The sequence below is a fragment of the Geospiza fortis genome, unplaced genomic scaffold, assembly GCF_000277835.1.
Source record: "Geospiza fortis unplaced genomic scaffold, GeoFor_1.0 scaffold173, whole genome shotgun sequence".
In the NCBI taxonomy this organism is placed as follows: Eukaryota; Metazoa; Chordata; class Aves; order Passeriformes; family Thraupidae; genus Geospiza; species Geospiza fortis.
In genome coordinates, this window is record NW_005054334.1 from 3,268,477 (window position 1) to 3,279,948 (window position 11,472).

General features: G+C 45.3%; 1 protein-coding gene across 1 annotated transcript; it reads left to right on the forward strand.

Moving 5' to 3' along the window:
• On the forward strand, positions 1–9,294 carry PICK1 (protein interacting with PRKCA 1). Its single transcript, XM_005421839.2, has 13 exons — positions 1–95; positions 569–660; positions 1,231–1,342; positions 1,810–1,938; positions 2,062–2,128; positions 3,402–3,491; positions 3,914–3,967; positions 4,067–4,129; positions 4,500–4,633; positions 5,405–5,497; positions 6,328–6,378; positions 7,616–7,760; positions 8,012–9,294. Exons 2-13 carry the CDS (start codon positions 620–622, stop codon positions 8,251–8,253), a joined length of 1,221 nt encoding a protein of 406 aa, XP_005421896.1. The 5' UTR covers positions 1–95; positions 569–619; the 3' UTR covers positions 8,254–9,294.
• The last annotated feature ends 2,178 nt before the right edge of the window (positions 9,295–11,472 follow it).

Consider the following 11,472-nt stretch of genomic DNA (forward strand, 5'->3'; position numbering starts at 1 on the left):
ACCCTCACGGCGTCGCCGTGCCTCGGGTGCCGCCGAAGGGTGGGCGGAACCCAAACGTGCCAGCTAATTGCTGTCCGAAATTAAATGGAAACGAGGTTTGTGCATGGGGAAATTAAGCTTTCGGTGGAAAGCTTGAGCACGGCCTGCCGAGACAGGCGGTGAATGTCAGAAAGTGACGTGACTTGCTGTGAAGTCAAGAGCACGGAGATGTGCGATGGATGTCGGGGGTAAAACTGAGTATTTTAGCAGCCGCGGTGCAAGGTCAAGCGTGGGAAGAGGCAGCTGCGGAAAGGGACCACGTTTTGTTCTGTGCTTTGGAAACGCTGCACGTGTGTCAGTGTTGGGTTTGGAACTTGCAGCATTCAAACTCGAGGGCTCCATCCTCTCGCATGCAGAGCAGAGAACCAGGGACACTTGACTAATTTTTCATCTTTTGATAGAAGAGCAGAGACCACAATGTGGCATCCCCCCCCAAAAAAAGGAGATTGATAAGGGTGACAGGCTGATTCTCTGCTTTTTTCTATTGCAGTCATTCTTTTATTTGGTTTATTCTGTTCTTTCTTCCCAGGGAGTTTGGAATAAGCAGCCTCAGACAAACAGACTCCACTGAACCATAACAATGTTTGCAGATTTGGACTATGATATTGAGGAAGATAAGCTGTGAGTATTTCACTTGTCTTTTCCTGGTGTTTTTTACAATAGAAGAAGGCTTCGCAACCAAGACCTAATGAGAGTTGATAACTTTCACTCTGTGTGACACTGTGTGCTGAACATCAGCCTTCCTGTTCAGTGCTGATTTCTTGCTCCCTCTGGAGATTGGGGATGAGGCATCACTGTGCTGGTCAGCAAAGGAGAATATTTGTGCTGCTCTGCAGTGACTGCCCTGCATTTAACATAGAGTGCTTGATTTGCATGACGTTTATGCTGTGCAAGTTGTCCTCTCACCCCAGCACTAAGTGCAGGTGAAACACTAAAGAATGATAGTGTTTCTTCAGTGCCTAGCCATGGACGAGGGTGTCCCACCTCTAATCCTTGCATGTAATCCCAAGAAAAAGATGGCGCAGAAGGTCTCCCTGCTGGCCCATGCTGATAGACTCTGTGGCAGAGCTGAGGGAATGAATTCAGATGTGAAGTGCCCATGATGTTTTCCATTTGTACTGACTCAGATACCAGAGTTGTTTCATATGCAGGCAGCTCTGCCTACATTCAGTTATTCCTTTCCCTTTGTAGGGGCATCCCCACTGTACCTGGGACAGTCACCTTGAAGAAGGACTCTCAGAACCTGATTGGGATCAGCATAGGAGGAGGAGCACAGTACTGCCCCTGTCTCTACATTGTCCAGGTGGGCACCTGGGGTGGAAAAATAAGGCATCTTTTTAAAACAAAGTCGACCTGAGAGATGGGAAGTGTGGAAAGAAAGCCCTATGCTGCTTGTTTTTCTCAAAGTGGGAGATGACATCTCACTTTCCAGTGAAAAGATTTCCTTACTCTAATACCTAGTAGGTGTGGAAGAATTAAATTAAGACTTCTAGAATTATCCTTCTCCTTGGAGAGCATGTTAGAATTCACAGGGAAGCAGTGTGACACTCCCCACACAGAAAATCCTGTGCTCAAGGAGGCATATCCTAGGGGCAAGAACTTCCTGAGGGAACAAGATGGTCAGCCCACCTCTTGGTTTGGAAAGGGGGAAAACTGCAGCTTCACCATGGACAGAGCAGAAGTGGATTAAGGAGGAGTGCAGCTGTTTGATGTGTGCTTTTAGCTCTGCCCTGCCCCTCTCCTGACTGCAGGTGCCTGTCTCTGCCCTAGGTGTTCGATAACACTCCAGCAGCCTTGGACGGCACCGTAGCAGCCGGGGATGAAATCACCGGGGTCAACGGGAAATCCGTCAAAGGGAAGACCAAAGTGGAGGTGGCCAAGATGATACAGATGGTAAAGGTGAGAGGTAGGAGGGGGACACTGGAGCTTCTGGGTCGTAGATGGCAGCTTATTGTCCTTGGGTGAAGGGAGCTGCTGCTGCCTGCTTCCAGCACAGCAGTTTGTGGTTTGCTCTCTCTGCAGGGAGAAGTGACAATACACTACAACAAGCTTCAGGCTGACCCAAAGCAGGGCAAGTCTTTGGATATTGGTAAGACTGGTTTCTTTCTCCCTAGAGTGTTAAAATGGTGCAGAAGGGTGAAAGCTTGGCCCCAGCTAAAACCAAATCTGTTTCCTTTCTTGCTCTTAACTCAGTTGTTTTCAAATGGATGCTGTCAAAGAGAGTTACAGGTTTAAAAAAAATCCTTCCCTGACATTTTGAAATAGGCTTGAAAGTTAAATCAAGACTTAATTGTTGTTGTGGGAGGCTTGTTTTTCTGTGCTGTGTTTTAGCATGGATGATGAATCTCAACTGCATAATAATTTAATTAATCTATTTTTAATACGTGTAAGTTAGGCTGACCTATTTTGAGATGTACACAGGAATGTGTCAATTGAAAGGCATTGGTGGTGATTTCTAACTGTGGAGGACAGTGATGAAATACCTACCTACACTGAGTTTTGTACAAACATAAATTTTATGGGAGACAGGAGAACCTTTATTGCTAAAACAAAGTGTCTGGTTTTGAACTAAGCCTACACAGCTATCTCCTTTATATGGTCTGCCTTTCTCACTTTCTGCAAAATGTATCCATTCTCTTTGCTCTCATTTATTTTCCTGGTGATTATGGTGCTAATAAATTGACAGGAGTTCTGGAAAATTGTGAATAGTGAGATGGATTTCTGGGAAAACAGAAGTGTGATGAGAATATGCTATTTTCCAGAACACTGTGGCTTCAGCTGAGTTCTTGGGGTCTGCAGGCAAGTCTGCCTGTAAATAAAGGTGTCTGAGTCATCTGGTTCCAAGGAGGGCATAGATGTCTCTAGTAATTTGTAGGGTATGACCACCAAAGGCAGAAATTCCATCAAGAGGTGGCAAAAGGATTTAACTAGGATTCAAAAGGTAAAAGTAAGGAAAGAGACAACACTGAGCATTAAGTCCTGATTGTCTTTCAACCTCATTACTTCAGCTGAAGTAATACAGCAGATAGCATAAGCAAAGTTTAGTTCCAAATATCAAGATAAGTGCTTTGCTTATAGCAAAGTGATTGACTGGGACAATCTTCCAAAAGAATTGCTGGAGCTCTATTGATTGAAGTGTTTAGGATGTGAGAGCAGAGCAGATAGGCAAGTTAGAAAAAGTGTTATGCATGGCTGGACCAGAGTGCCTTGTTTCTGCCTGGTATTCTTTCTTCTTGCTGCCTCAATACTGAGTTAAGTGCAGTTTATCCAGTGCCTGGAAAACCAGTGGAATGTGCTGGTGAGCTTTTCTTGCCCATGGAAGTGACCCTGATGCTGGTTTGTCACTGTGTTTTGGCCTTTAGTACTGAAGAAGGTAAAGCACCGGCTGGTGGAGAACATGAGCTCAGGCACAGCAGATGCCCTGGGGTTGAGCCGAGCCATACTTTGCAATGGTAGGTATTGTCCAGGAGGGCATTTTCCTAATGGAATGCTTACTCTCCTGTGTTTGTCTGCTTTTTATTGTTGCTTGCATGGTCCACATTCTTTTCTTCTGCTCTGCCTTGCTGTTGTGATTGTCTCTGCCCTTCCTGAGTGATGCAGCCTGTCCTTGTGGCCACTTAAATGTTATCTCAAGTCAGATTAATTTAAAGCAGGGACCATCTTAGTGAATGCCAATAGATGATGACCCCACACTATAGAATAAGTTTGCAGTAATTTTAAAAGCTTCCCATGTTGTATCACAGGAGAGGCATTAAGGGATGAGGGAAATTTGAACCAAATATATGAAACTGGTATTTTTCCACCCGATCAGGTCTTAAACGTGTCCTGAATGTGACTGTTATAATTCTTTATTCTGATTCTTGTTTCTATTTAGATGGACTAGTGAAGAGATTAGAGGAGCTGGAGAGGACTGCAGAGTTATACAAAGGTAAACTTGGTATTCCATCAGACAGTAGATGGGAGAGAAGGATACCTTCATTGTGTTCCAGTGAATTAACTTAAATGTTTTTTCTGGCTTCCGTCACAGGCTTGACAGAGCACACCAAGAGTCTTCTCAGGGCTTTCTTTGAGCTATCTCAGACACACAGAGGTAAAGAATCTTAGCAAAGGGAGCACAATTCTTTGACCTTCAGTTTCAGGAGTTTTTGTCAGTACTTAGATGTGTGATTCCCTCACTCAAAAAAACTGAGGGTTGCAGAAATGAGCTGTGAAGGGCTGCTCTCCTGTATTACCAGTCATAGTGCTAACACAGGCCCTGTCCTTCACATGAGACATTGCGGAAATGCCCTGCCAAACTCTGGTCTTTAGGGAATATGTAGCTTACCTTTACTATTTCCCACATGTAGCATCATCCCCCAGCTAATTGTAAGGTTATGGGAGAGACTTCTAATTCTGGAGACAAGATTTTTCTCAGGGTTCACCTCTTTATTCATCTGTCTGTATTTATTCTGCTCACGCAGCATTTGGAGATGTTTTCTCTGTCATTGGTGTACGGGAACCACAACCAGCTGCCAGTGAAGCCTTTGTGAAATTTGCTGATGCCCATCGCAACATTGAGAAGTTTGGGATTCACCTTCTGAAAACAATTAAGCCGGTAAAGAATTTAACCATAGGACTAAAGGGATTGGAGGAGAGGGCAATCTAGAAAGGCAAAAGCCTGTCTTTAAAGGTGTGGTCTTAAAAGTTCATTCATTGAGGGGAGAAGGATCCTTGTCTGCTTTCCTTCAGGGAGTTTTCTTCATAATGAAAAGAACCTGAGAGGTAACATAATGAATATATTAACCTTGTCCCTGCGACTTCTGCTTGTGGGTATATTCCCCTCATTTTCTTTTGGGGATGAGGGAGTTGTCTCACTGACCAGTCTAGTACCTGATATTGGTACACATAACTGCATTGTGTCACTAAAAGAGTTCAGACAAGCAACCCAGGAACAATGTAAGAATTTCAGTCATTATATTGGAGTGAGAGTCTCCAGGACATCTCTGCACTTAGTTTAGCAAAGAGAGAATTGAAGTGTTGATTTGGGCACCACTTTCAGTGCTGTGTTGGATAGACAATACTGGGTTATGAAACTTTGAATCGGGGAGAGCTGTTTCCAGGATCAGCTGAAAATAAAATGAGTCAAAAGCAGATGAATCCAGGCTGGAAGTGAGGCAAGCATTTCTAGCACTGGAACCACTTGCCAGTGACAGTAGAGGAGGTGCTAACCATTCTGAGCCATGATCCAAACAGTTTCTTTCGAATGTCCTGGAGTTCAAAGAAGAGTTTTGAGTCAGCCTCATGACCTGTGCTGGGTAAAAGGTTGCACTTGAATTGTAGTTATGTTTTTTAGTCTTAATTCAGCAAGAGGGTGTTTCCCTTGCAGATGCTCACTGACTTGAATACCTATCTGAATAAAGCCATTCCTGACACAAGGCTGACTATCAAAAAATACCTGGATGTCAAGTTTGAATATTTGGTGAGCTGCTTTTTTTTTCCCTAAGTGTTGGTTGAAATTAAGTTTCATAGAATCATCCGGAAAGTCACATCTAGCCTATATGATCACACATCCATCCTTCCATAATCCATAAGAGAATGCCCTGTTTTTTCTAGTTCTTTGTTTACTGACAGATTACTCAGATTCAGATACCTGCTTTTAACTTGACACTTCTCACTGGTAAGAAAGATCTTACAGTACCCATATGACTTATTTTCTACATGATCAGAATTATTTCCTGATTTATTTCTAAAGCGTTTCTCTGCAACTTAGACTCTTGAACTCCTCTAAAGAGCTCCCCCTTACCTATTTTTCAGGTAATTTTGGACACTTTCTTTAGCCAAAGTAAACAACTGCCAAGTCATATTTGCTTTAATTTAGACCTTGCCTTTTTTTTTTCCTCCTTCATTCCACTCAGCCCTCGTTTTCTACCCAAAAAGGGTAAGATTGCTCAGTTCACCTGTTCTCTAATTGGACTAATCTATTTCCTTTTGCCTGTTGAGAGTATTACTTGGAGCTGCAGCCCTAAGGCAAGGGAATATGGTAGAATCTCTTCCTACATCAATCCTCCCTGAAATTAATATTTTTGTATCCCTTCTTATTTATTCCCATCTCAAGTTTTCTTGTACTGGCTTTTCCCAAAGAGTAGATGAACACAGGATTTTTTCCCACTGTGCTTTCTTCAGAGTCTGTCCACTGAAGAAAGGCTTGGAATGGTGCAACCTCATGGGTATGGGTGATGATGAAGTTGTTTCTAATTTTTAATAGTTCCTTCTTGTTTTCCTTTTTTTAAAATCTTTAATTCTGCAAAGTCTTACTGCCTGAAAGTCAAAGAGATGGATGATGAAGAGTACAGCTGCATTGTGAGTATCAGTACAATTGCAAAAGCATTCCTGTTCCTGTCAGCACCCAAACTAATGAATGCATCCTAAGGAATTACATACATTTATTCTTAATATATTAGAAGTAGGGGATCCTTAAATGCTACCTGGGGAGCACTGCAGCTTGTTTGCTCAGTGGTTGCCTTTCTCAGTGTTTAAGTACTATTAGGTTATGTAAGGAGGATTAAGGTGTTATCTTCACAGATTCCATTTGTGTGTAGTGTACAGCTTATCGTTAAGACTTGTTTCTTAGAAATGGAGATTTAGCTTCTCTGTAGCAAAATGCATGTGAAGCTGCATTTATAAGTGAAGGAAATTGATTAAAGGATATCTCTTAACAATAGGGGGTTTATAGTTTAGAGTTTTAGGACTTTAATCTTTAACAGCTCTGTTTAAAATAGCTAAAGGTATCCCATAAATTCCAGTTTCCCTGCATAAAAGTAACATCTTTTTTTATCCTCGGTATCAACCTCAGAGCAGGCATTTGATTTCTTGGAATGCCCAGTTCCCAAGTGCCAAGCACGAATCAAACTCCTAACACAATCTTTCATTATATGTTTCCTTGTAAATGGGAAGGAAAGAATCCCAGTCTTGCCCAGCAGAGCGGCACCTTTGGGTTTGGCACGTGCAGTGTGTGTTAGGGAGCTGTAGTCTGTAGCACAGATTTTTCTGTATGTTGTGTTCACAGGTGCAAGGGAAGGATGCTTCATTGATGACAGAACTAACCCCTTTCCAGACTTTTGAAGGACAATGTAGAGGTCCCTCCCTGTTGGTTTCCAGCATTGTGTCTGGATGGTTGTAGATACCAGAGGGTTCCCTGTGTAGATATGTAATTCATTATGCAATCCATACGGGGAAAACCTTACAGAGGAGGGCAGAATTTTTGTGTGCTTGATATAAACTTGTTCCTAATGCCTGTCTTACTAGTCCAGGTAAGAAGTCATGCCACCTCTCAATGCTGGGCTGAAAGGTGCCTGTCCTTTTGTATTTGCTTAGTAGTGATGCTTTTCTTTGCCGTGGTTGGTGTGTTTGGCCTTCAGTGGCCCCACTGACTGCCAGTTTTTGACACGGCTCAGTGTTCCTCCTCCTTCCTGACAGCAGTTCCCATGTGCCTGAGAGGTCTGTAATAACCCAAGGCCATTGTGAGTCCACTCTGATAGGCAGACTGTGTGCAAGCACTGCTGTGGGAGTCTCTAAAAAGGTGCTGTGTTTTTGGCAGGCTCTGGGTGAGCCTCTCTACCGGGTCAGCACTGGGAACTACGAGTACCGCCTCATCCTGCGCTGCCGTCAGGAAGCTCGCACACGCTTTGCCAAGATGAGGAAGGACGTGCTAGAGAAAATAGAGCTCCTGGACCAGAAACATGGTAAGTGCCACTGCTGAGTTCAGCAGACATGACTTTGGCCTTCGTGTTCCTCCTTTGTCTCAGCTCAGAAGACAGCTCAGTTCTTCTTTGCTGAAGAGCTCCTTTGTGGCTGTACCCAAGACATCAGCCCTGAGGGGCAAAATGTGTAGGTGATGGTATCTAACACTGGTAAGGGAGACTTGATCACAGCCTTCACATTGTTTGGGAAGGAAATTTTTTCACTTTTTCCCCCCACCGTGTCTCCGCTGCAGTGCAGGACATTGTGTTCCAGCTCCAGCGTTTTGTCTCCACGATGTCCAAGTACTACGATGACTGCTACGCCGTGCTCCGGGATGCTGATGTCTTTCCCATCGAGGTGGACCTCGCCCGCACCACTCTCAGCTACGGGCAGAAGGACACCTACACAGATGGGGCAGAAGAAGAAGGAGAAAGCGAGAGAGAGGGTAGTGGGAGGGAGGATGCAAATGGAGAGAAGCTCATTGATGATGCCTGAGTGTGTCAGCATGGCCAGAGGGAGGACTCTGCAGACTTACGACAACATGTATTTCATGTGGCCATTCATCCTCCACCATTTCTCTGTGTGTCCAGCCTGGGATTCCTCCTCTGCTTTGGGTGAGGTAACTGGTTGGATTGGGACCAACCTCTGCTTTCCTCTCTTTTCCTTTGCTTGTTTGCCTGGATAATTCTTTTTGCCCCTGGAGACTTCTGGTACCCAACCTGGGTACTGCACTGTGGGGAGGAAAAGCCGCTCCTACACCACCATGTGCCCCTGTGCAGGCAGGACTCTGCTGAGCACAGGGGCAGCACCACTCCTCTCTGGCACATGGAAGCTGGTTAAGGGTTTGGAGGTGATTACAAATGGTGAGGGCAGCCCCCTTCCATCCTCCCCTTGTGCTATGGGGAAGTGTTGGCATCACTGCTTGCTGTCTTCAAGATCCTTCTGAGGATCCACCTTAGGACTGTGATGGAAATACCCTATCTTTAAAATAGAAAGGAGACACAAGCCCTTGTGGAGACAGAAAGAGGCTTTGGGCTTTTTTAGTATAAAGAATCACTGGTGTGCTCTCCTCTCTGCACGACCATTTTGTGCTCCCTCCGGACCAGCCAGCAGCAGTATCTATCCTCCCATTCCCTAGCACAAGGGAAGGGGGAAAAGGAAAGCTGAGGTGAGAATGCTTCTTTCCTCCTTCCTTTTCTCTTCCCCTCCCTCCATCCCTGTGGGCCAATCCCAGATGCAGATGGCACTTCATCTGTTAATGGGCAGCACAACTGCCAGGAGTGGTGGTGCTCTTGGGCCAGGGGTTTTGACTTCTCTGTCATTACATTTTAGTGGTCATGGGAGAAGTTATTTAAGTGCATTAATTTATGATCAAGAATTTTTTTTTGGATTTGTGTTTCTCTTTGATTGTTTTTGGAGGCTCTTCATCTCTGTGGATGGCTGGAAAAAAGCCATCCATGGTCAAGCTGCTCTGGAGAATTTAAACAGACTGGTGTAGTGACTATTGTCTGTAATAAAGAAATATGTGACATTTCATTTCATGTCCTTCATGCCTTTCTATGAGCGGTTTGTTTGCTTATCTTCCATTGGTTTTAATCTTAAGGTATAATCTTGGTAAGATGGGTGTCATGTACTGGCCATTTTTGTCTTGTACAGGTGCATAATCTCTATAGCAACCTGTGGTGGTCAGTGCAGCGCAGATTTCCAGAGGAAGAGAATTATAAATGCTGTAGCAAGGCCAGTCCTCCTGTAACATCAGCTGCTCTGCATTTTAGTTTCCCAGGGGAACACCAGCCTTTTAAAGGCCCCCAGGTGCCTCAGTCCCACCAAGGTGGCATCCCTGTCCCTCTCCAGGGCCAGCTTCTCCACACAGCTCAGCTGTTGCATCACAAGCTTCAGCTGATGCTTAAGTCCCTGATCCTCTTTCAGAGTTGTTTGTTGGGCCAAAACACGAAGCAGTTGAGGGGGAACTGAAAATGCTTCAGCGGAGTCTGCCTGAAAGCCACTGAAACAAAGTGTAAAGCAGCATAGCTGGGTTTTTCAGGAAGAGGTCTGGGAATCTTGCAGCACTGTCTGTAGTGAGACCCCGTACCCTGAGGGCTTTTATTTGCTTTTGTGAAAATAACTTAAGAGTGGGCGGCTTAGTGGGAAATGTTGGCTTGTGACAAGGAAACAGAGGGGACCTTGTTCTAGTGACTGGCCTGGCTGACAAGGGTGGTTGTTTTCATGCTGTGGACCTTGGACCTCTGGGAAGTTGTGAGCTCCTTGGAGGGCATACTAGTGAATAAGGGAAACCCAGCCTGGGGTTACTGTGGAAAGAGCTGCAGAGCAACTTGGTCAAGCAGAAACAGCGATCTTTCCTTGTTGGAAAGGGAAAACAAGCTTTGAGAGCACTGGATGAATGTCTGCAGGGCCCCAGCACCCTTGCTGCTGCTCTCATTCTCCCAGAGCTTTGCATCTAGGGTTTGGTATGGGGTTTAGTCTTGTTTGGGATATTTCTAAGTGAGTTTGAGTAGGAAAAAGCCCAAAGTCACCACTATGACTAGCTCAATATCAGATCTAACAGTGGTGTTAGCTATGGTGGGACAGAGTGCAGCCTCATGGGGTTTACCTTCTCCTCTCCAATTTCCAGTTCTTCTGTCTCTTCTTAAACTGATATTTTTCAACAGCTTCATTTTGCTCATCATTTACTGCTGTTTTTTGTTTGGGAGCACCTAGAATGAAACCCTTTCCTTCATGTCCCCACTCCCCTACTGTCTTTAAATGGCTTTATGGATCATGCCAACTACCCATTAATTTGTAGCCAGTCTGGTCTGGAATGAAACACAACTTTTGGTGGCCCAACAAGCTGCCTTCCCTGTAGCCCTCCGCTTAGTTTTTGATCCCCTGTTATAGTCACAGGTTCCCCCAGGGTCTCTGAGGTGAAGCAGTTCAGGAAACCGGAAGAAAGAGCTTTGGCCAGGGGTGTTTATAAAAGATCCAGTCCTAAAGCAGATTAGAAGTGCTTTAAGCATGCCAGGGAAGGTTGTCCTCTCTGAATCTAGAAATCCACCACTGCAGCAGGGGGTGAGGGGGTCATGCCTGCTTTACCACGTGCTCCAACACCCTCGTTAGCGGCACTCAGGGACTGGGCCTTGTCCTTCTGCCTTACCTTTGATTCCTTTATGTAAGGAGGTTTTCTCTATTTAAGAGGAAAACACAGGCACGTCTGGTGCCATTCGTGCTCAGTGGATAATCGCTTGGGACATGGTTATTTACCTGCCTTGAAACCCCCGCCCCCACAGGGGCCAAGTTGTTTCCTTCACACGTCAACGGGGCTCACTTGAGCCTAGATAAAGCTGGCTTGGTGCTATTCCTGTCAGCGAGGCTCCGTGCTGTGGCTGCACACCTAATGGCATTAGCCTTTCTTAGGTGTCTTCCTGTACCTCAGCAGCAGCCTCTAACACAGCGCTTCCCTACTTGGGGAAGCAGCGTCAGGTGTCACTGCCCCAGCTTTACTGTCCACAAAAGATGTGTCAGGCAGAGGTGCTTGGAGCTGGTGGCCTCCTGGCTTGGCAGTGCCCGAGGGAGGTGTTGCAGAGAGCCTGGTGTCTACCCCCATGCTGGTGGCCCCTGGACCTCCTAAACGTGCTGCCAGTGAGACTGACACTATCCAGACCATGGAAGTGGGGTGAAGGAAACACTGACACCAGAACAGAGCGTACCAGATCTGAT